This window comes from Diadema antillarum, unplaced genomic scaffold (assembly GCF_040938485.1).
Source record: "Diadema antillarum isolate AM-2024a unplaced genomic scaffold, OU_Dant_1.0 seq00000674_RagTag, whole genome shotgun sequence".
In the NCBI taxonomy this organism is placed as follows: domain Eukaryota; kingdom Metazoa; phylum Echinodermata; class Echinoidea; order Diadematoida; family Diadematidae; genus Diadema; species Diadema antillarum.
The window spans coordinates 116,959-143,061 of NW_027271580.1; the positions used below are offsets into that span (position 1 = coordinate 116,959).

The window sequence follows — 26,103 nt, forward strand, 5'->3', positions numbered from 1 at the left end:
GCCAGTATGATTATAACAATATTACACGATGGTTTGCAGCAATAAGTAGACATAACAAGACTTTATATAAAAATGAAAGCTCTGCTACGATTTTGACAATTCACCAAACCTCTCTTTCTTTCTTTCTTTCTTTTTTTTTTGGGGGGGGGAGGGGGGTGGTAGGTAGATAGGTAAATCACCTATAATGGTACTGGAACCAATGAAACACAAATATTAACCGCACCCTTAAAACAGTTTGACTCTTTTGTTTAACTAACCGCGGCTATCACTAAAACATCATTAGGCCAACTACCATATCTGTCACTTAAAAGAGTACTATGCCACTACAACTACTATTACTGCTACTATACTGACATTCTGTTTCTGCCTCAGAGAGTGATAAGATTTTGACTTACAATGTAAACAATGTTCTTAAATTTCCCTTTTTCTCCTCCTTTAAGCATTGTTCCTATCTTATCTTATAACGTTTGGCACCCATCATGTCCACTGGAAGAGCAAGCAAACTGACAATATATGTCAGGTTTTTTTTCCTCTCTTTTGTACCACAATGCAATCTTGAATATGAGAATCACACTGAAGGGAAGACATGCCTTTTAACATCATTGGCCTAAAAGTAACGCGTTAGTGAAAACCAATATGGAAAATAATTGTTTTCCATGGACACGAATAACTAAAACAGGTAAATATTCATTGATCATAAATACTTACTAAACTATACAAATAACTGGCCCGATGTAAGTAAGCAACATTTTGATAAGGCACATCGTACATAAGGCCTTGTTTAGAACACTGGCCCTATAAAACGTTTGAAACTGAGAGAATATAACACTCATATTGTCAATTTTTATCAAGCATTTAGTGACGACAAAGAAAGGCAGCCACTTTGTGTAGATACTCAAACGATGAGAACACTCAAACAGACACATTTATTTCCAACTATCTGCTAGCAAGGCATCTCCTCAGATATTCCAGCTCTATATGAAGTTGTTGATTCTCCTCCTCTGCGTTTAGGCGTGCCGATTCCTGCAGAGATGTAACAATGAAAGAGGAAGAAACCCAAAATATTTATAAACGTTAATATAATGGGCATTGTTTATTTGAGCTATAATGAAAACAATGCAACAACAACAACAACAATAACAACAAAACATAAAGATAAATATATAAGAATATTTACCGGGCTCTAGCAAGCCTTTTCTTTGAAATTTTTCAATAATCATACAATCTGAGCGTGATTTCCATCTTCCTGGTGGTGTCTTACTCAGTTCTAACATCCTTTATTGCTATAAAAGCAAATCAAGCATTTTTTCTGTCATGCTTATGGTCAAAGCGTGAAAGCGAAGTCCCTACTTTGGACTGGGCTGTTTGTTTGTCCGTTTTAAATTACGAAATGGAATCAGAATGTATGCAATCAATTCTTATCTATTACATTCGTCATTCCTTTGCCCTTGCTAACATGTCTTCTCTCCATGGGGGAATCGGCCTTCTGGACCAATAGAATGACATAAAATGGCAAACATCGCCACCGTTATGAAAATATCACATCATTTTCCTCCAATGTATAGTCTGCTGGAAATGAATATATACATTCATGAATTGTTACATCTGCAACCATTCTGACTTAATGTAACGATTGTATGATTAAGGATGAATCTAGTTGTTTCAGGTATATACTGCAAGAGGGTTTTTTTTTTATTTCGTGGGGGATAAGTAGGTACCGCACGCATCGCATTTTACATGTTGAGCATACTGTAGACAAGATTATAATGAAAATTGATAGACTTATAAAAGAAATTCATTATATTGTTTCTGTTTTGTCATCTTAAAATAAACGGCGTTTTAAGGTCTCGTCTCAATGGCGATGCGACGATGTACTGTGTTAAGCGTATTCTTTTATCCAAATGATTTTTTTTTCTGATGAAGATCCTGATGTTTTGCCAAAAAGACTTACAGTATTTATCTAATCATACACGAAATCCTTTGAACGATACATTACATTACATTCGGTGGACTTTAAAAACAAATTATACTACTGCTTCCAGAGCCATGATTAAAACTTAGTGGTTTCACTCAGACGCGGCTAGGAAATACGCCCTTCAAACCCCCCTCGCCCTAGATGTCGAGGCACCCCCTCTGACTCACGCCGTACTGGCAGACGACATAATAGCACGAGTCTGTTCATATCGGAATTACATCGACAAACCATTTATGTGGCATTGTTTAACCCAAGTTCCTCTTGGTGTGACTTATCTATGGTAGCCTTGAAAGCTCCCAGATGACACGTGAACAACGGTGAGTAGTAAACAAAAAAAATCGAGTGTAGCAACTTTTTTTGACAACCTCAATTTTGTTTCGTCTGTGACAATCTTGGCTCTGCATGATTTCACGGGGATCTCATTTACGGTTCATATCAGAAAAAAAAACCCAACACATACGTGCGAACTTGATTTCCATTGACTCAAATTCTCATTTATGTTCTCTGTCCTTTATTGGTACATATTCCCTACTTGAAGGTTTATAGAAGAATAAATGCACTGAAATCTCTGAGATTTTTATGACAAAGATGAACTACATAATCACAACAAGTTATTCTCATATTTCTTTCTTTTTAATAATCATGCTAGCGTTTTGTTTTAGTGTCAAATTATTATGTCAGTTATGTGATGACATTCTCATGTCAGAAACTGGTATTCAAAATATAGATAGGCATTGATGACGGCATACTTGATGACACAAAAAGATTAGGAATGTCCCTGAAGGATTCTTAAGAAGTCGTGATTTTGCTGAAACTTTTGCTCTATTGTTATTTTTTCTTCATTGCGTCATTTCAAAATAGTTCCCTTGTCCTGACAATGTCCCTTGAACATGACCTGTAAGTGCCTCCGTGTCTGCAGCTGTAATTGCGCTTGCAGTGACGAAGGTACCGGTGAGTTGAAGGTAGTTTAGAGGTGATGTTCGCTGAACACCGAGTATTAATAGTACGTTGAACAAAAGCGGTATAATTTATCGAGACTCTTTCTTGTCCTGCATGGGCTGGGGAACATGATGGATCATTATCTCTTAATAGAGAGCACATGTCACGACTTGATGTAAACACTGGGGATTAGCTTCAGAGCCAAGCGCCGGATATTGAGCGGGACGGTGATTCCCAGTCACGCCGACTTTGTTGGGGAGGTTGAAAGCGTCAAGGTGTAACCTGTCTACTCCAATGTTTTCTACTAAATATGAATGTTGAGGTTGTGTTTTCTTGTTTGATTTCATTTTTCCGTCAGTGTTAGAGTTCTTCAACCTTGAACACTGACAGGCAGCTTCACACAAAGGGCGCACCTTACATGTTCAAGAGCATCCCGTCGATATACAATCTAAAACTGTTCTGACAATAATCACCCTTTAATCCTCGATTATCGTTTATGTATTGGAACTGATATTTCTGCAGTATCCTGGTCATTGCTGTCCGAGTATACTGATATACATATTGATAAAAGATATGATGTACCATTCATTTTCCATGATTGAGAAACTTTTTTTCGTAGATGCACGGTGGAGGGAAATGAATGTATTTTCTCAAACTCAGGTACATAGAGCTTAACACGCTATCTCTATAAATTGCATTTCTTCGTAATTATATATTTTGTAAAACAGGAGGATGATAAATGTGAAAGTATGCAGTATCAAAAGAGTGGTGGACTATCAAATTCAATTATGAAAAGTCCTTTAACTTTGGCTACATGTTTTCTTCCAGGTGCTCTTTAAAGCATGGATTTCTATCGATGGTTCTTCCTGTATGTTTTCTAATTATTCAGTGATGTTTTCATCCTGTTCAAGAGACGCGCTCATCAATGAGGGTAATATTGGGCAGTGATATATGTGGAACCAGTTTTCGTGGCAGTTTGACACACAATTTTAAAATAAACTTAATATTCCGAGAAGAGACCGCATTACTTCCCCTCAGCTGTTCCGCCACTCTCGCCTACGGGGGTGTTAATCATGTCATCAATTCATACGGCCTATTTTTACTGGTGTATTCGATAATTTTAGTGTAGAGGCAGCGGCCTGAGCGCCGGCAGCAGTCTGCGACGTTTCGTTATGACGGGAGACCCTCTCAACTCCAAACTTGTCAAGGAGATATCACTTCCTCGAAGGGATTATCGAACACCAGACAGCTCAAGGACGATGGATAAAGGATTGGGAGTGTGCTTCAAGCATCGCTGTTTACTCCTTCAATGTTTGAATTTGATCAATGCAAACAAAGTGAGAAGACTGTATATTTTGATACGTAACGCAATGACGTCTTATCAACTTGACTACATGCAAATCAATTAATTTCTGTGACATTGCAAGTCAAGCCCACCTGTTAAACAAAGGATTTTTCACTAGGAAATTTCAATGATTTTAGTTCTTCTCCAGTTGACAAAAGAGTCTGACTTTTTTTTCTGGCCAATGTCAACATAATGAAATTTTAAAGGGATGTAGTTCAAACACGCGGCAGTGCTCCTCAATCAATAATAATTACAGGAAGTCAAAAGACTTTGTTTGATTCAACAAAATACGCATCAAAACATTGTCCTCAGGTACTTACGTGACCTTATACAGTGTCTGGCCTAATGTTGGATGGAATGAGCAAGTAGATTATTCAACCAGCGCAATGTTTCTTTGTTTTTTGTCCTCACGAATATAATACATGATCACTCACAACACAAATACACACGGCACACGCGTGTACATGTGTATGACTCCGAGGGAGTTCGTGAAATATGCGTATCATGCACACCGGTACCTGTAACAAACGAAAATCCCTTACTTTACATCTACCTTAGATTTCTCTACATACTCATCAGGATTGAACAGTAAAATCAACGGTACCCACCTCAACGTTCAACTTCAATTTCATAGACTCGTACTCCTTTTTCAACCGCTCCATGGACTTCTGCAGCTTGCTCAACTCGTCATCCTTCTGTCTTAATCTGTTCCGCATACTTTGCATGTGCCCTGGAACCTCTCCGTTGATCAACGGTGGCATTTTTACCCCATACGGCGTGGTAAAAGTCTCGTTCGAGTAGTCTCCCACCATTTTCGGCGTGCTGTTGTGAATATGTTCGCCATACTTTGGAGGCATCTCTGGCAGAGGTTTGGAAAGCACTTCGCCGTTTGTGTGCCGTGATTCCTTCCCGTTAGGCATCGAGGAGACACCGAGTTCGATGTTTTGGTAGGTGGTCCCATGCGGCAACTGACTGTGCACATCACCCTTGAGTACTTTGGGTTTCTTACCGCGACCAACAGCCTCCTCTTTTGGATGGCTTGCGTGCGAAGTCCCGTTTGAGTACGACGACGATTTTGGTCCGTTGAAGGCGGGTGACATTATAGATGATGGATCACGGTAAGACACACCATAACGCTTCGCCTTTTGTTCAGTTTGTGTCCTTGGTTTGCTAGGTACTTCCGATATCCTGGATTTGAGCGACTCTATCAAGGAGACTGAATGTTGCGTGGAATTCGTCGGGATTTCTAGATTTTCATAAATGCTGTGCACGGAACAGTCATTGATGCCATTTTCAATGTCTCCATCTGTTACTTCACCATTTACATAGTTGAACATCTCCCCACATTCCTCTTCCTCCTGGGTAATTTCTCGAGGTCGGAGCGCCCTCTTTGCCATTCTAGGCTCCTCCTCTGGGGTGCCCATTGGTGTGTGGTTGAGGTACTTGCTCTCCTGGAGGGACGCCCTCTTTGCACACTCCTTCGCTAGCTTCTCGTGAGCGATGAAGTCTTTAGTTGTGAGGGCACAATGCATCTGGATCGTGCTAATGGGCGGAAACACCTTGTCCTGGTTCCGGATCAGGTAGTGTACAAGCTGGAGGCTGAGGGCCGTGCTGCCCAGCAGAAACGACCCCTCTGCGTGCTGCGGACGCAGGATGTGAGGCGCGAAGATGTTGGCGAGGTTACCCAATCCCATCTTATTGTGGGCCTCAAACTTGTGCACCTCGTGCAGAAAGCGGCAGAGGAACTTGAGGAGGTTGTAGTTGACCTTGGGTAGGAGAGCGAGTTGGACGACCAGCTGTCGTCGTCCTTCCTCTTCGCACTGCTGGAGCCGTTGCATGGCAGGGATGAAGTATCGGCAGTGTCTCCAGGGGATGATGGGCTCCGGGAGGTACTGGAAGTAACGTTTAAGCAGCGACGCGACCGTGTGTGAACTTGCGCCATAGCTGTCGAAATCAGGGAATTCTCCGTTGTCAAAGATGTCTTGGAGTTGCTGCACCATACTGCTACGACCATTCAGCCTATCAGAAAGCATAGAAAGAGAAAGAGAAAATGCCTGTAAGTTTCTGTTGCAGAGGAAGAAGCTGTTATGAACGGATTTCAGGGTGTTTCATGAGAATATTTAGATATGGGGTCTTTTTCAGAAGAATGGAAATTGATTACCTATTTAGATGTGCGTTCTGATATGGACAGCTTTATAAGATTCATGTGAATTCGTTTAACTTTTATTGATAATCGGTCATTTTGAGACGAGGAGACTGTCAACTCATTTGACATCATCCCGAATAATCATGAAAAGATTTGTCAGTTGAGATTGTCTATCTATGCATCAAACTTTTCTGGGGTTTATTTAGTCATTAAATCGTTTCCCGTCGATCCATTTTATCAGCTGTTTATCAATCTGTTTACTCATTCCTTGAATTACGCATCCATCCTATCTACCTGAAGTAACTGACAACGATTTGTTTCAACCAATGCCTGTATGGGAAAGTCCAACATAAAAAAAACACAACAACAACAGATTATTGTCATAAAGTTTGTGCCAGCAGCTATCCCTTGCGTCTCCCCCAGATATGGTTTCAGATACGCAACAAATGGAATTATTACAAGCATGTGTTGCCAAGGTAACTGGTGACTCAACCTCCTGGCGACCCGGAGATGCCTTGGATAAGGGATGCAGACGTAGAACACGACAGAAAGGCATTTAAAAACGAGCGGATGAACGTTTGTCGACTTTTCCGTAGGGATGGGCTATTTTCTCTTTAAGTACGAAATCATGTTCCTGGAGAATTCCCAGGGACGCAACTTCAAAGAGCAAAAGCTTCACAGAACTTAAGCTTATAGATTACGATGAATATTCTTCTGAAGTGTGGGGGCGATTTTCAGGCACGACCAGTTTATGTATGTAAAGTGCAATTTTTGTTTCGGTGAATGAGTCATAGCAAGTAGTTGTAGGGGCGAAATCTATAGGAAGTTTGACGAAAGGTAAATTGGCATGTCTTTCAGTCGACATCATGACAACAGTAATCTATAAATCTTTACACGAAATGACAAGACAAGACGAAGTCAATCTCGTTTTTCTTTTTGTTTTCTTTCTCTTCTCTTAGTCAGTACTCTGAAGATTTTCAAAGGCATAAAGATATATACAAAAAGTGGCATGACAATCTCCAAATAGCAAGTGGCTCATGCAATGCGAACGAACTACTCTTCCGACTTCGATCGATAATCTATCTTGAAAGGGAATCTGTAAGCGAGTTTCAGCTCCACAAATTGTGACAGTTTCAAGAATTCTGAACAGCTGAGCGTAAAGGTCAGTACCAATTCCTCCCAACGGCCTGTTTGTTATAACAAGATAGCTGATGCAAAGTGAAATGGAAGTGCAAAGGGACTCGTTGCACGCCCTTTCTTGTTCGCGCACCGCTCGGAGGGTAAAAATAGACCCATAGGATGCCCTGTCTCCCGAAACAGCGGGTCTAGTCTTGGTGACTCACGCCCATGTAGTGATAGCCATCATACCGTCTGCTTTAAGTGGAACATCAAGACGTTAACTCGCCGGGGATCTTTGTGCTTGATGTTTTGTGGTGCTTTATAACCATTAAAGTATCCACCCAACGGGAAAGAGGAATAACAACGCAAATAAGTGTTTAGAAGATGAAGAGAAACTTGAGGTTTTTTATCAAGTTTGTGGTTAGCTTCTGCGCATCATCAAATCTCAAGCCTATGACCCTGTTTCTTTTCCGTGCATTATATTCACTTAAACGTCGTGCTAATATCAGGCTTACGGACTATTGGGGTACAATGAAGTTTATACCCAACTAAGATACGTCCAAAGCTTGACAATGTGTCTTTGTCAATTTCGCATTCTGTGACGTCATATCACATGGCAATGTGTTTTTAAAAATCTTATCGAATCCATCACATTAAGCACGAGTGTACTGCCGTATTGCACTCAGTGGCGTATCTAGGGGGGGGGGGGGCAAGGGGGGCACGTGCCCCGGGCGCCACTCCTTGGGGGCGCAAAAAAACGAAAAAACGAAAAAAAAAGAAACAAAAAAGGGAGAAGAAGAAGAAGAAGGAGGAGGGAAAAAACAAACAAAACAAAACTCGCCCGGACGGGGGAGGAGGGGGGGGGGGGGGGACGGAGAAGGGGGCAGAAAACCAAATCAAACAAGATAAAAACAAAACATAATGATGACGCGGACAAATAACAATGTTTATTGTGTTCACACAAGAATTCCGAATTCCATGTTTTGTAAGCTGAAATACAAAACTTTTCGGCTCGCTCGCTGCGCTCGCTCGCCAAAAATTAATAAAAAAAAGAACAAAACGTGATGATGACGCAGAAATATACAAATGTCGACTCATTACTCGCGCATACAAATTTAGAGTATTTTTCAAGTCCTCAGTTTGTTGGTATGAATCGTTATCTATAAGGCCGTCACTATTTCTTGATTAGAATTGTAAGATTTGATAAGCAAAAAAGACAAGAATTCCATGTTTTGTAAGCTGAAATACAAAACTTTTCGGCTCGCTCGCTGCGCTCACTCGCCAAAATTTATCAAAAAAAGAAGAAGATAAAAACAAAACGTGATGATGACGCGGAAATAAACAAATTTCGACTTACTCGCGCATACTAATTTAGAGTATTTTTTCAAGTCCTTAGTTTGTTGTATACAGTAAATCGTTATCTCTAAAGCCGTCACTATATCTTGATTAGAATTGTAAGATTTAATAAGCAAAAAACAACAAGAATTCCATGTTTTGTAAGCTGAAATACACAAGTTTTCAGCTCGCTCGCTGCGCTCGCTCGCCAAGATTTATCAAAAAAAAAGATAAGAACAAAACGTAATGATGACGCAGAAATATACAAATTTCGGCTGACTCGCGCATATATACTAATTTAGAGTATTTTTTCAAGTCCTTAGTTTGTTGGTATAAATCGTTATCTATAAGTCCGTCACCATATCTAGATTAGAATTGTAAGATTTAATAAGAAAAAATGACATGTATTCCATGTTTTGTAAGCTGAAATACAAAAATTTTCGGCTCGCTCGCTGTGCTCGCTCGCCTAAATTTATCCAAAAAAAAGAAGAAGATAAGAACAAAACGTAATGATGACACAGAAGTATACAAATTTCGGCTGACTCGCGCATATATACTAATTTAGAGTATTTTTTCAAGTCCTTAGTTTGTTGGTATCAATCGTTATCTATAAGGCCGTCACTATATCTAGATTAGAATTATAAGATTTAATAAGAAAAAATGACATGAATTCCATGTTTTGTAAGCTGAAATACAATAATTTTCGGCTCGCTCGCTGCGCTCGCTCGCCAAAATTTATTAAAATTTATTTCATTTAAATCACCCTCAAAAGACCCCTCTCAGGTGCTTGAAAAAGCATATCATGCGGACCTTTTTTTAAAGTCCCTACCGGGATCGGGTCGGGGTTGAACACTTTTTCAGAAATCATCAGTTAGGGGCGCAATTTTCGCGCTTGCCCCGGGCGCCGTTTTCCCTAGATACGCCACTGATTGCACTGCCTACGTTTCGAATTCAGAAGAAGTAGGTCTATGCAGGTGATGTTCGCACAGAACACTCCATCACTCATACATGTATGACAAACACAAGCACATATAAACAGACACCTATGACAGCTTTATGAATGCGAGTTTCTATAAGCGTCAAGCGTTTCCCATCAAGAGCACCGTCTGGAATTGGCGTCAATGTCAACTCACCTAAAGATTCCTTCCTCGTGTAGGCCGTTTTCTCGGAGGTACGCCACGCACCGTTCCACCACCACTGGAATCTCCCGAGTGCATTCCTCGCTCTCGTTGACGATCGTGTCTTCGAGACTCTGGCCGAATACTCCTGGAGTGACGAAAACAAGATCAACCAGAACGATCTTTTAGACAACAAGATCCTTTGAACATGAATATAAAATGTGGGATTTTTCAATACAGTAACAAGAAACGGCTGTAAGGTTTACACAAATTAAAACAAAGTCGTTACTACTTATATCATTAAACTGATATTTCCAAAATATGGCAGACGACAGTTCATAATCTACACAAACACACACACACACACACACACACACACACACACACACACACACACACACACACACACACACACACTATCACAACGTTAGCCATATTACAAAGCAGGGATGAGTTTACCCGTTATTACAATTCTGACCCGACTTATCATTAAGTTTCAAATTGAAAGTCATGCTTAATCAAAAAAGCTTCGTGGGATTTCCTCAACAGTTAAGATTGAAATTGGACGTCAAAAAATGGCAATGTAAGGTTGTGGTTCTGACCATTCACAAGATCAAATTTACTTGACTTTAACAATTTAACATTTTTTTGTCGAATTAATTATTTTCATGTTCACGCGTATGTTTCGCTCCGTTTCGAGAAAAAGAAACTCATGCACAGCTGTTGCAACTTTTTTTTGAAGCTGTCATTGAAGGATATGATAAATGAAATGAACGAAACAGAAAGTGGGCAGTTTAGTCATTGGCACTTGCAGTCATTGTAAACCATGATAATTGAATTCTTGTAGTGAAAAGGGTGCTCAGGTGTCTCAACCTGGGGGATATATTTTTTTTTTGTATTCATTTCGCTGCATTGAGGATTCATTCAGTAGACATAGATGGACATGTGTTGCATGAGGAATTCGTTAAGCAGAATCCAGTACCATACGTCCTCAGTAGAGTCCAACTGGGCTATCGTCACTACCTAAAGTTTGCATAATTCGGTTTTCTAAGCTTGGTGGCGTTACAGAGCACGCAAGTGTTTCAGGATTTGATGTGATCGTGCGTGACGTGCAGGTGTATTAACTGTCGGCAACAGGATGTCCACGAAGTAAGTTGACGTAATATCAGGCTCTCGATTATCCTCTCCTTTACACGAGAACCGAACTATACGACGGACTTCCCTAACGCTGTATATTAGAGGACCGAATTGGCGGGTACGCGCGGAACGACGGAACTTGTTGAACTTCTAACGCTTCGGTCGTAAATTGGCAGATGTGGCACGTTTACCAGACAAAAGTAGGTGTCTTTTGAGAACACTCGTGATGCTTTGTGGATGCTCTTCCTTCGTCGATGTCATCTTCCGGGCACTTCAAGCAAACTCATCGGGACACGAACCCATTCAAGGTTCACACTTCCTTCTCAATTGATTTTGTTTCAGCGACTCACTCGAGTATACAATACATTAACCAGGGCTATATTTAGGCATTGTTTTGATTGCCAGTGCCCTAAATATAGACCAGGTCAGACCCAATTTAGCAACGAGGATGCTCCAAGCGTCGCAATTAACAGCTGTACAGAGTTATCTGGTCCCACGGCTCCGTAATGAGGATGGTGTGTGATCGCCGTGCGGTTAACCACGAACTGAGGACAACTACACTTCCTGTACGAAACTGCCCTCAATGTACAACTCAACACAGAGTTTGCACCTGCAATTATCTCCCCATTTAGACATTTGCGTTACACTTGATAAAACAACAGACTTCAGAAAAAAAAAACAGAATCCCTAATTCTCATTAGTGGGTGGTTCCCTAATTGTCCCACTTTGATAATCGAAAATTCTAGGTCATATCTTTTCAATGCAGTTTTTCTATGAATTTCCAGTTATCGTATTTCTATTCTCGCTTTAAAAAAAAAAAAGAAGATATTTGTGTATTGATGTGGTATACCTCAGGGGCGGCGCAGCCGTGGGGGCCGTGGGGGCCGTGGGGGCTCGGGCCCCCACACTTTTTGTGCACCATACAAAGGAATACATAAGGTGTCATCACTTTGGGCCCCCACACTTTTTTAAACCCGGAAGTACGTAAGTGGCACTAAAATGGGAGGGGAGAGAATGAGCTGAGGACCTTTTTTTTTTTTTTTTTTTTTTTTTTTTTTTTTTTTGCTTGTTAGCTGAAGAAACCCGGAAGTGGACGGGGAGAGATGAGCTGAGGACCTTTCTTTTTTTTTGCTTGTCAGCTGAAGAAACCCGGAAGCGGACGGGGACGGGGAGAAATGAGCTGAGGACCTTTTTTTTTTTTTTTCATGCTCATGAAACCCGGAAGTGGGCCCCCACACTTTTGAAAACACTGCGCCGGCCCTGTACCTTACAGAATGGGATCCTTTAGTTTCTCTCAGTAGCAATTTTAATATGACGTTTCACATATCGTATTTTCTATTCCTACTTTAAAGAAAAAATATTTGTGTAGATATTTACGTGGTATGAATTACAGTGTGGGATCGTTTTGTTTCTCTCGGAAGAAAGTGTGACTACGTGAAACATGTTTCGATTGCATGAATCCCAGAAATAGATATTTTTCTCCGAAGACACATTCATATTTTCATGATCCTAAAACCACATTGTGCTCATTTGTCACTTCCTCGATTCCGAAACACGTCGACTAAAGATTGTCGTTGATTATTGTATTTTGAACTTGAGCCACACAAAACAATGGACCAAACAGCACGGTGTGCAGCACTTTCAAGCATCTGTGAGCTTTATGCCAGGATGACTTGGTCCGACAAATTTAAGTAGAACATGGCATTACTTCTTTCAACAAATGAAGTGAAGGTATGTTTGATCTGGTAAGCAGCCCTAACTTTTCAATCACTCTAATCAAGGCAATTCTCTCTTAAGACTTTTCCCCTTTATCCATGAGAAATAGTAACTGAAATGAAATTGTCGCAGTGCTGAAGTAAATACGAAGTAATTAAGATCTCTCTCTATCAAAGGCGCAACGCGTCTTTTTCTTCATGGGGGGGGGGGGGGTGATTGATTGGCAATTGCCCCCCCCCCCCTTTCTGACTCCACGGACCATGTGATACCCTGAAACTTGACTGATGATAACCGGTACTTTACTTCAAAAAGACAGAAATAAAACAATAAAGTGGAAAGGATATATGAACGGAAAACATCTGAACAAGATATTGTTGCACATATCGTCACAACGTTTCGATTGTATTGTGAAAAGTGTGGTTGTTTGCTTCCGTTCCATGCTCTGCTGCTCACTTGAAATGAGTGACCTTGTTGCCTAATTATTATGTCTACGTCCCCATGACAAAGATATCAAACGTGGCGATTACCGTTGTAATAATTTTCCAGAAGGGTGCATAGACCATAATCTTAAACATCCGCTTTGCATCACGTTCACAAACAGTATTTCAAGGGAAATAGAACGAGTATAGGACCCTCTCATTTAGCCTTGGCCCTAATATCAGCATCACGATTCTATCTCACCACTACCTACCATCATGTCACCCCTCAAATTGGGCACTTTTGAAACTCTTTGCCTGTAACTCATGACCGCACGCCGACAGACACGCTTTAACTTACATACTGACAGCTACGAACGCCATGACTGCTACCAGTGAGCTTCATGCTGCAACGAGCAAAAGAGTTTCTGTAGTACATGCTTGACATGAAAGGGATGCATGCATATCATAATTTTCACGTCCTAAATGACAATTAAACATAAAAAAAGAACCAAACAGACACCTTGCCAAACCTGGAATGAACCCCAAGAGCCCTTTGATACTGACAACACTGTCTGAAACTAGACTGAAAACGCCTGAAAAAAAGATCATTGTCTATTTTGTCCGTGGCAGTGCCATTGATTGGTGCCATTGTCGACACATATCTTGTGATCACCTCACTGTTGCTCTTATACTCAGTTACAATCTGCAGCTGAAGATTCTAAGTCAACACCTGTTGCCATTATGCTACCGACGTTTTCGTCGCTAAATGTCACGATTTTCAATCGGTCATCATAGTAATCAGCAACAACTCGAAGAGAATGATTACATACTAGAATAGACTTGTTCTTCTTACCGCCTCTGAGTTTCCTGATTTCTCGTTCCCATACATCCAGTTCTGCTTGTTTTGGAGAACATAACAAGAAGGACTTGCCGAGGACATCTGGCTGGTCGGGGTTTTTACCTGGATGATAAGAAGAAAGGGGAAGAGTACATATTATGTCAACTTCACCTTAATTTTAGTATATGTGCTATGTGATGTTTATTTATTGTGTAAAAAAGCTGTTATTATCATCATCGTCATTGCTTTTACATTGCTGTAGCTCGGGAACTGTTCGCTGATGAACCAATTAAGTAACAGGATTAGTAGGGGAAATGCGGTTAATTGTCAGTGATTACGTGGCTGACATCTAATACAAGATTCACATCGTGGCTTTAATATTTGTTAAGTGGTTTTATTCAGTTTAATAGTGTGTTTCTCCCTAAAACCTTTCAAGTAATTCCCAAATCAGAGTGAGATATTCTAATATTACCATGGTTAGGAATTTTGCAGAAATTAAAAACAAACAAACAGACAAACACTCACAGACAAAAAAAAAATGGAAATATGTGAAAGATTTTTAAAAAGAGATCCACCACCCTGAAGACAGTCACTTTCATGAGTGAGACCGGAATACCTACTAAGTCTCGACAGTGTGTTCCATTCTCAAACATACAACAGCAGAACTCACAACACATCGTAAATGACTTTATTGTATGATGTAATCTGTAAGCTTGCATAAAGAGACTTTGTTTGAAATGAAATAGTGCTTGCAAATATGAGAAAGACACTCTATAATGTCATATACTGTATACTTGATCATCGCCGCGATTTTTCGTCATCTGAAATTCATTAGTTGACAAAGTCATGTATACGCAACGTCTAATATGACAACGCCCATAGCATGCTAATTAGCACCAGGATTATTGGGTTTAATCAAAAGCCATCGGCTTTTTCCCTCTCGATCTCTTTAATTCTGTCATGCTGGCATGTTATTCCAGAGCTGCTCTCTACCTGCAGCTCATTCTTGTCAGCCGTCCAACTCGGGAATGATTCTACCATCTCAGTCGAGATCTGAGGCACATTTAGGCTAATGTAAGGAATATTTGACGGCATTGTGGGTATTTTGGTTTGGAATCGACTCAATTCAGACCCTCGAGGAGAACGGTTAGAAGTGTCAGAGAGGCAAGGGAGAGAGGAGACTAAAAAGAGAAAATATGATGAATATTTGATGACAAATCATCAGCTGTAACCCCATCAACAGTCACCACCACTCATGGGAACAGGTGAATAATATTTATCCTGACAAATGAAAATAAGATAAAAAGGGACATTACACAAAGATTGAGCAAATGTTACTAACTCTTATTTTCAAATAAGCTGGCCACGTCAGCCTTCAGGATGTGTTTTCGGACGACTTAACTTTTATGTTACAATATATGCAATTGTACCAGCAATTCAGCGACACCTTGACATCATTTGAAACGAGTATGCGGTAAAACGGAAAGTGTATGACAGTCCTCGCGATACCGTAAAGCGCAATACACGTCTACTTCCAGATCCGCAGTTATGACACATTACTAGTACCTTTAGAGTTGGCTAAAACATCAGATACAAACAAAACTGTGGCAACTGCCAAAACCGACTTGTTAGACACTTGCCAATTGATTAAAGGCATGGTGTAAAAACCGATTTGATATCATAATCTGGTCCGTATCTGACAGGTCTCGCTAATTGGAAACGATGACTTAAAGACAAGGAAAAGTTTAGTAGAAAGATCCGACAAAACGTAAACGTATATAGTTGTACGCTTTTACCACGGAAGAATTGCATTATATTATAGCTTCCCGCTGAAATGACCTTGATAAGTTTTGTCCTTCATTGCCTACTTCCTATTGTCTCCCTACAGCTCTCGATGAGTAACATGTCCCCTTTTCAAAAGAGAAACGGGAGAGGGAGGAGGGGGAGGGGTGGAAAGTGATGGAGGAAGAGGAACAAAAACTTAAACTCGTACACGAAAAGGAGAAAACTTGTGCACAAGACATCTGAAAAAGACAGACCCTCGATTTTCGAGTATAATGGCTGTTCGATTACACTGTTAGGATATTGTGATAAGATATCACATGTAGGACGTGAACTAAATTGCCAGTTAGATGTCTGGGGAGGGGAGGAGGGTAACATATGACATTAATTCGCTCCTTAAGAGAGTGGGTTAGAGATTCAGTAAGTGCTCGTACAACCAGCCGATTGTGAAATTAATTGCCTGTTACTCATCCTGCGTAATTGTCTCTGTCGCGTATTCATATGCTCGACAAGACACATGATATTCTATGTCTGAAAGGGATTTCCTATCACTTGTGGACACAAAGAGGGATTATTCGACGTGGATGGATTTCTCTTTTATATTAATCAGGATATTTTCTAAGGAAAAATGACAAATCGTCCATAAAAAATGAAATCTATCAGGTCAGGTCATTATCAGGCTTTCTTTGGGTTCTCTTGAAAATTTAACATTACGTCTTCAAGAATCGCAAAATCTCTTGTTGATGCTTGTCGAGGAAGTAATGTTACATTTTGCTATACTTTTGACTCGTATCATACAAATTTTTTCCCATTTGCGGCACATTCTTTCTCCAATCACGTTGGCAACCTTGGTTAAGAGTCAGATACACATGAAAATACAGAGATCGGAAGCGCGAAGCCACTTACAAAATCGGAAGAGCTTAAATGAGCCGCGATCTAGATAAGATGTGTAATCACAATATTGATATTACATGTACCACAGACAAAGACTGGAATTCAGCTTCCACAATAGGTCATCTTTAAAAAAAAAAGTTCAAGAGCACTCCCTATCTTAGCAAATGCTTAGAAAGAAATGCTATATCTGTAACCCATCGAAGGTGTCAAGCAATCCTCGAGATGAATAGGAATGAATGCGCTGACTATGAATTGGGCTGTGATCATTGGACAAAGTTAGGGTAAGTGTGTACAGTAACAGGAACACTTTGCTGTCTGAAATACAGTTGGTGTAAGACATCTAGTCATCTGAGACGTATGAGTTGTGCTGTGAGTAGACATACGGGTATTATTCAGCCATGTCACTTTGGCACTCGGTAGACTGGTATTACTTTGTCACTCTTCGTGTCATCTGCTTTGTCATTGATGATGTTGCAGTAACACAAATTTATGCTCGAATTTCGTCATTTAATGATTCATCAACAGGAATATTGCTACGTGTCAAAGAAGGTAACACCAGCATGTACATGTTCAGACCAACACATTAAGACTTAAGATCACCCTGGCGGCAAAGTGGAAGTGCTGCTTTCGCAATGAACACATTTCGCAAGTTTCTAGGAAATTTCAGTGACTAGAAGATACTTCACAGCTCGCGTCTTTAGTTGCACAGTTTTTGTTAAGTGGTCGGCAGCACAGTTACTATTACTGACATCTTATCTCTCGATTCAGCGACATGAGAACTAGTGACGTCAACAGAAAATATGAGCAGCCCAGCCCCGGCCAACGAACTTATAATTGATAAACGAAACCCTTGGGAACGTTGATTACGGAAAACTTCCGATCAATTATTATCGCACCCGCTGCCGTGCTCAGTTTTAAGTGTCGCTGCATTTCTAACTTGGAGTCGAGAGTGAATCGCCGAGCAAGAAATGTGGCCTCATTGGACGGACACACATCGTGACGAGGCATAAAATGGAGGGGAAAACCTTCTTGGTGGCGTTGTCTGCCTCCATGTTTTGGGAGAGAGAACAGAAGGAAGAGCTGTTGTTACCCGAGGAAGTTTAGGCCGTCACTTTTAGCTTACAATAGAACCAGCAACGGTGACGATGCAAAGTCACGATTAGATCAAGTCGATCTGGTCCACATCGGAAAAACGAGGCCTCCCATACACCTGCTTTGCATTAAAGCGTATAATCATCTTCTCAACCCAAATCAATGCAATCTATTTAGAACGGGGATGGATGTTGCGATAAACAATTTATGGAAAGATTTCGTTTTGGGTGTTAAAGGATACAACGAGTGTAGTTATACACAGTTCATTGCATGTGACGCCTCTGAATTATTATGAATAAACATCGGATGTTCGTAGCCGACATGAACAATTTCCTCTATCAATCCCCAAACCCCGTCCTGAGAGAAAAAAAAAAAGGAAGAAGAAGAATACGACAAAGGAACTAATAAACAGAACATAAATAACACAGCTTTGGACTTTCAGAAGTCACGTCCTGTCATTCACGAGATCTTAAGATCGACTTATCACGAATTAAGAGTGGTCTTGAACTCCTTCATCTGAGTAAGCTTTATAATGGCAGTGACGGGGAATGTCACATGTGGGTATACTAGTAGACACTATCTATACTGGTGACCTCTGTTTGGTTTCGTGCTTCTCTGTTGGTTTACTTTCACTTTTTATTCCTTTTGTTTTGCGGCTTTGTCTTCTTATCTAATATGATGTTCTCTCATCAAGTTGCTCAGCGTTGACTAACGGCTTTTAATTCTTCACATCTTGAGCGTTATTTTTTTTTCTTTTTGAAATGGTCGGGGTGAGTATTTCATATTCTTTTGTTTGTTTGAATGGTGCATTAAGAATTAATTTTTGGCTGCGCCTATAAGGAATGTAACTATGACGGGAATGATGATGAAAATAATATGATGATGATGGCGGTGATGATGATGACGATAACGATGATGATGATGATGATGATGATGATGATGATGATGATTGTGATGATGGTAAGGTTTGAACATTCTGACCTATCATCCTTGTGAGGACGAACGATTGGGTGTAGGACAATAAATGCCCGGATGAACTCTTGTCCTCCAAATTTCGACTCAAATAGCATGGATGACATCGCATGATTCTTAGCGATAAAGTGAGTTGAGAAAAAAAAAAGTGACCTAAAAACTCTCTTTTTATTTTTCTTCATCTCCCACAGACACGCACACACACACACACACACACCCACACACGCACGTGCTCACACTCCTAAACGACTGCAAGATGCTTGTTACAGCAGATTGTACTGATAAGACATTTGACTTTTCAGGGATCATCATAATATCATCAATAATTATAACGCTTATACACGTGTAGTTTGAAAGAGTTGTAGCTGCTAAATTACCGACCAAAAGCGCTATTCTTATAATGTTTTCATTCACAAACCGATGATAAATTTATGAGTATTTATTGATGACAACATGTCCTTGGTTGATTTCCCTAATTGTGTTTCTGACCGATGTCACTACTCGAGAAACAAAAATATATATCACATATCCAAAAAAAAAAATCAATTGATTTAAATCAATAAAACTCTTTCCAATCTATTCGCGCCATTTTACTCTCTGTGAGTATGAGTGTGCTATCATAAGCTACTACTTTTGCAGCTGATTTTAATAGTATTGAAATGTCTACGAGAATTTCTCTGTTCATGTATACCCTGGTACTATATACATACTCTCCAAGTCGTGTTCATAACAGAATGAGTTTGTGGTAATGTCTATTTCTCCGGCTACAGATGAACCTGGAGTACCCTGGAGCCTCGCCAAGCTTAAAAGCCGCGTAAGACCTCGATCATTCTCTGTAATTCTTGTTTGCCTAACATTAAATTTCTGGGGTAATATGAGAAATCACATTTTAGTCATGGGGCTTGCGATTCCGAACTAGTGCTGATCCGTCGAGTAAGCGACGCGGACAGAAGCGGGCGCCACACTGGCGCCGAGCAGGACTAAGTTAGTCTGAAGGCAGCTTTGCAGTCGATTTGCCAAGGGGAAGTCTTAAAGGTCTACAACCGCTAAGACAGAGGTTACAGATCTCTGGACTTCAGTTTGGGGTGGAAAATAAGAGGTCAAATGTCGCAACGATGAGACCCGAACCAAAGAGAAAAATGGCCAGATCATATCTCTGAGAGGCCATTATAGGTTACACATAAAGAAAAGAGAAACGCGCACAACTATACACACACATAATACATGCTCATAAACACACTTGCACAGTCGAACTCACAAGAAGTTTCAGATAGCGTCACAAAGTGTACTTGGAACAACAACAACATTATGTCATATCCCTTCAAGCAGGTACCTTGCGGATTGCTGTTTTGGCGCTAACTATACCTCCAGATCAGTGTATGTGGATTACACTTCACCCCAAGATCATAAGAATTGTCAAAAACCTCAATACTTCTCATCCGGATTATAGCTTTTTTATCCTCTTTAATTTCTGCCGCAATATTTGGTTTTTATCTCGATTTAGGATGTTTATTTGACCTATCCTTTAGCGAAAGTATTTTCATTTGCCTTATCTTTATATTACAAGAATGACGCGAAGGTTTATCAACGAAGATGCTTATTACCATCAAACAAATGAATAAAGTCTTCTGTTTAGCAAATTCGATGTAATAGCATGAGAAGAAAATCAAATAAAAAAAAACCCAGACAAGTTATGAATTGGTGTTGATGACATGCCGTTAGAAGAATAGAAGTCATTATGATATTCTTGACTCACGTAAAGAAATTCCCAAAATGTGTGAAAGGGGTTGTTGACAATATGCCATTATCCTCCGCAGACACTGAAATTTATCGCAGTCGGTGTTTCGTTTTCAAGAAGGCTCGCAGACGACAGAGGCTTATTCGCGCAATTTGGCAGATTTAGGAAATCATAATGTATATGGCCGATGACAAAAGCGAGGGGAACTTATTCATTTTGTCTCCACACCACCTCTCAATCATCGCGAACGAGGCTGCTCGGGCTTTTCTGTGTGGACAGGATGTCTTGTGAAGTTCGCCGTCCCGAACCTGAGACCTGCTTCATGATGGCTCGGAAGTCCCTTGTGGAGTAAGCCGATCTCGCGGAACGGATATTCAGATAAGATACGGGGAAGGCGGGGCCATGCTTTGGGGAGGAGACGGTTACACCGCGATGAAAAATGGACTTGAACACTGCTGAGATGACCATGTTACTCCCTGCTGAAACATTGACAATTCAGGGACTGAGTCGAAGCGAACATAATATCATACAAGAATACACTAGAAATTTGTAACCTTTGAATTGGCTGTTCACTCCATCTCCCCTGATCTCTACTCCTGTCTCTTCTTCTTTTTTCTTCTTCTCTTTGTGTTACCTCTTATTATTATTATCAGCATATTATCATTCCTATATTGTTATCTATTATTTGTCTGCTTCTTTTTGTTTTCTTTTGAATGCTCTTCGCTTCCGCTTTCTGAATATTTCAGTATATTGTCCATATTTCTCCACTTGTGTAACAGAAAAATGAGAATGAGAATATCAAACATATTCACAAGTCATGAAAATATAAACAAGAGTTCATTACAAATATATAATCGTGTGAAATAATACATAAATTATTTTCATGACAAATCTTTAAACAGGTGGAAGAGACAGTTTTCAACAAGCAAATCTATGAGGAATATTTATCAGGGGAATAAGCCCAAGGGAATGCAAGCGTACATGGCCTTGTCAAAGAATAACAAAGAAAAATGTATTTTGTTATCTTTTGATATTTCATCTACCCATACTTATACACGTCTCTTCATCCTTTTCTCCTTCTTCTTATTCTCGTCCTACTTCTCTTCGCATCCTTTCTGTGTGTCCATGTATTTGTATGTTTGTTTGTTCATCTGTACGTCCTCCATCCTGCTTTAATCTTTAAAAACTCGAGATTATTAACACCCTCTCTTTCCCTCTCTCAGTGCCACCATCCTTATCCCTGCTCCAACATCTGCGACAGACTGTTCCTGTTGCGACTGATAATTTTCTTTCCCCCTCCTCTTATAGCTTCACTTTCCCCGTCCCTTCAAGGATTCACAGTACGTATATAATGAGGAAGGAAACAAAAAAAAAAAGTATCGTAGAATCTAGGCCCCCTCCGGAATGACACATCAACCATACGTTACTGCAGTCAATACACACCCTTCCCTTTTCTGTAGGAAAAGTCGCAGCCCATCAAGATAAAAAGAGGCAGCGTATTGGATGCACAAAAAATACTTGAACAGTCATCTACAGTCGGCATTACAAGGCAGTTCAATAGCCACTATTTCGTTCCAGTAGAGAGAGAGCTTCGTATAGCGGACCTGCGCCCCCTTTAATACACGAACGTACCCAGTGATAGTATCACAGTTTGCAAAGTCATGATGTTTGTGTGAACGAGTTAACAAGTCCAGTTCAAGGCAGTGAAGTCTGTGGTCAAGTTTTTGACACGTCACATGTCTTCCGCTGAAATTAGTCCAGTGCCAAAAGGTGTATCTGCAGACTGGACGACTGCGTCAAAGCAGCATATGTGAATGAAGTTGGTCTACAAAATGACTGATTATACCATGTAATGTTGATTATTTATTGAATATTGATCAAATATAAAATCATCATATTAGTATGTTGATAACATTATTGATAAACTGTTTTTCATCGTTATAATATAATGAGCTTTGAGCAGACACATTCAATTTTAGAAAAAAGAAAAGGTAAAACGAAATATCAATTTCGACAGAACTAGCCCACTTTCTTACAACGTCATTAATAATTAGGGAAACGTAGGCCTTCCCGCAGATCTGCAAGTATTGTCGTCTTTTCTCACATTAGTTTAAAACAACTATACCTTCCCTAAAACACGTAAAATGCCAGATATGGATCTCAAAGGACATCCTCGCTGATATCGTGTATTGGTCTCGGTGCTCTATATCATATTATGTCCAAGAGTCAACATCTTGTAATGAAGTGTGGGGGTATCAATTCATTCTATATCAGTGACTCGTTTTAAGTGGTAGGTCTTATTAGGAGAAATGCTGTTGATAGAAGAAAAGGCACCCTATAATAGCTTCAGTGGAGACTCGTGGGGGAAGACATTTAGAGGCAGTTGATGGTCTCTATGATAGACTTAAATCAGTAACTTCATTCGGTTTTTCAGTTAAAAGTAAATACAAACGATTGATAAATTCGAGGACACATGACACTTTGATACAAATATACCACATATACCACGAAATTAATTTGGATATCGGAAAGACCTGCAAAATGCGCGTAAACACTACCGCACAACACTCAGTTATAGCTCTTGATTTCCACACGTCTGTCGATCATAGATGTCAAGGTTCGTGTAGGCTGCGGCTGAGGATTACTCGTTCTATATCAGGTGTAGATCGGAAATAATCTTCCACGGCATGTTGGTATTTCTTGGTCTACACTGACCGATGTCGGAGATGTTTGATACACGCAGAGGCGTGTGCTCGCACTGCGTTTTAGATAGACGGGCGCAGTTTTTTAATGAATTTTATAGTCAATAAGTATTGGCGTAAAGGGGACAAAATATTTTTCAAAACACCTTCAGCAAAGGGGTTTGAGAGCGTTTCAAAATATGTAGTAAATACAAATAGAGATCGCTGTTCTTGTTTGTAAGAATATGACATTTGTTGCAGATCAGTGACTCCGCAGGTAGGACAAACGCTCATCCTGACGGTCTCCCTTTTATTTCTTCAGATTTGGTGGGTACTTATCTCAAGCATGCCTCAAGTCATCACGAACCGTTAAAGAAATTGTGTAGTCTTGGCTGAGATGGGGCTTGGGGTTTCCAATTTTTGTAAGATAATGAGAAACCTCTTATGAAACATGAAAAAGCATGTAATTCAAAGAGGGATGAAAATTGGTTTTAAAATGGCCAAGATATCAAATACTTGGGGATCCTATAGTAAAAGGTAGGACCCACCTTTTAAGGATCGCTTTGTTTTGCTTTGTTTTGGAATATCTCAGCCATTTCAAAACAGATCGTCATCAAATAAACTTTGAATTCCTCACAGAATTGTATGCTGCGTAACATGTCATATGTGGTATCTAATAATACCTCGCAAAAAGTTAAAAGCTCAATCCTCATCTCAACCAATACTACACCATCTCTTTAACTGTATGGTTGCTTAGTGCCGTTTAGATACTTCTGTATAATAGGAAAGTTTAAGAAATCTTTAGATTGCCTCTCAAAGTGAAAAGCCATTGACAGTTTGTCCAAGTTGACTTAAAAATATACAGGTAAAATCAAACAAAAAAAAACAGTCTATTGTTGCCTTATTGTCTAATAATCAATGCCCAGTTGATACGTCCTTAATAGAAATTGTCATAAAACTTTTGTGTTTTCCCAATAAATCAGTAACTATAACCTCTCCCAGCTTATGGAGTCAGTGCTCAATCGTCATAATTGTAAAGCAATTCGATCCGAGGAATAGAATTTCGTCCTACTGAATTTAGGTCAAAACAGGAAATTCAATGAAGATTTGTGTACAAGCGAATAGGAGATTTGTGAGCTGAAATCATGACTTCACGTATAATGGTTCCAACTGTATCTATCTTTTTTTTCCTTTTTTTTTGGGGGGGGGGGGGGTTGAAAGTATGTGAATTTCAAAAGGTTCCTACTTCTTTAATGATTCCGTAACCCTCACATCTCACGTCCGATTTCCGATGAAACTTTTACGAGTCATGTGTCTGATTTTACTATTTCTTAAAGTCAACTTAGACTCTGAGTGGAATTGAACTTTAAAATGTTAGTCTCGAGGATTTTTGTTTTCATTGCCTGCGACCCGACAATTATTAGGTCGACGCTTTCGTTCCGACTGCGATACGACGCGAGATTGTCAGCGACTGACTCGCCCTTCACTGTTTCGCCCGCTGCGAAATTAAGATGTCGGAAGGATTCCCTCCTCGTCGTGTCCCCCAATCAACCCATATCCTGTCACGCTTCCCAGTCGTGTCTAAATATAGCACAATGTCGACAGTATCCTCCTTGTAATGAAAATACGGAGCTCGAGGAACTAAAGTACTGTAAGCATGAGCTAAGAAGGAAAACCGCAACTGTTTGGAAACATTGGAAGACGCGAACCTTTAGCGCCTTTTCGTTTTCATGTTTACAGGACATGGAAGAGTATGATTTAAAAATTAACCTAAGGAACATCCAGCAAGAAATACAAGTAGTAAAGATGTATATAGGTAGCCAAAGAACAATAAGATTTAACACAGGACTGACCACTGTCATGTACAACAACCAAAATGGTTAACGCCTGGCAGGTTTACTCCAACAGGGGCAGCGAGGCGGGGGGGGGGGGGGGGGGACTGCATCCACCCCCTCCACACACACACACACACACACACACACACACACACACACATTTTAAGCTCTTCCCAAAAATATGATAAAAAAGAAAAAATACATAGTACATTGACCCTTACCCCCACCCCCCTCAACAAAACGTTCCGCGACCCCTGTACTACAGTGTGAAAACGTGGTTTTTCATTATTATTTATACGATGTAATCACACATTGCCATTTCAAAATATCATTTGCTGAAGTGTTATGGCAATTTTATTAACAGCACGCTGACATATTTAATGGTTGAGAAGTAAAATGCTGGAACACTGTAAACAGTTGGTAGACTGACATGGCATGAACGTCTTTCTACTTTTCAACTTGTGACATCACACATCCATTTAATATCACAACAGACATGAATGAGATTGGAAGACTTGTTTATTCAGGCCAATAGAAAAGCGCACTATATCACATACATCATAGTCCTTTGAGTTCAAAGGAATCCAGTGAATGTATTTCATTTGGATAAAAATAATGAAAGGAAAATTCATCTAGTATGATCATTACATTCATCTCTCAAATATGGCGTCGATTATATCCAGTTATCAGTTAAGGCGTAATTTTGGACACTAAGGGGAAGGCTTACTGCTTCCGAATGAAAATCAGATATTTTTGAGGATATGACAACACTTACGAGGGTTGATCTCCAGTACGAATCCAAGCGGCTCCTCGGGGTCGTTGCTCGTTCGCGATATCATGCGACAGCCGTGGAGGGGCACGGATCCGGCGTGCTTGAAGTAGTGAATGCGGCCGTCGGCGAGCACGAACCAGTACTGTTTCCACGGACGGAACGGGATGAGGCTGGGGATGCGACTGATGAGCCAGCCGGACCAGATGGCATCTTTGCGGCTGAAGGGCGGGTTGTCGATGTGGTGCGGCAT

At 40.2% G+C, this 26,103-nt stretch overlaps 1 protein-coding gene across 1 annotated transcript; it reads right to left on the reverse strand.

Moving 5' to 3' along the window:
- Positions 1-936: 936 nt before the first annotated feature.
- On the reverse strand, positions 937-26,103 carry LOC139736938 (uncharacterized). The gene is made up of 5 exons (XM_071647611.1): positions 25,857-26,103; positions 14,103-14,210; positions 9,993-10,125; positions 4,868-6,278; positions 937-1,023 (listed from the first exon to the last, which is right to left on the reverse strand). The coding sequence occupies exons 1-5, from the start codon at positions 26,101-26,103 to the stop codon at positions 937-939; spliced, it is 1,986 nt and encodes a 661-aa protein (XP_071503712.1).

Bases quoted from the DNA above. Each gene is read 5' to 3' on its own strand.
- LOC139736938 (XM_071647611.1), bottom strand. From the start codon at position 26,103: ATGCCGCACCACATCGACAACCCGCCCTTCAGCCGCAAAGATGCCATC. The intron at 14,211-25,856 runs GTAAGTGTTGTC...CTTATCATCCAG, and splicing joins CGTACTGGAGATCAACCCTC to GTAAAAACCCCGACCAGCCA. The intron at 1,024-4,867 runs GTGGGTACCGTT...ACATCTCTGCAG, and splicing joins AATTGAAGTTGAACGTTGAG to GAATCGGCACGCCTAAACGC.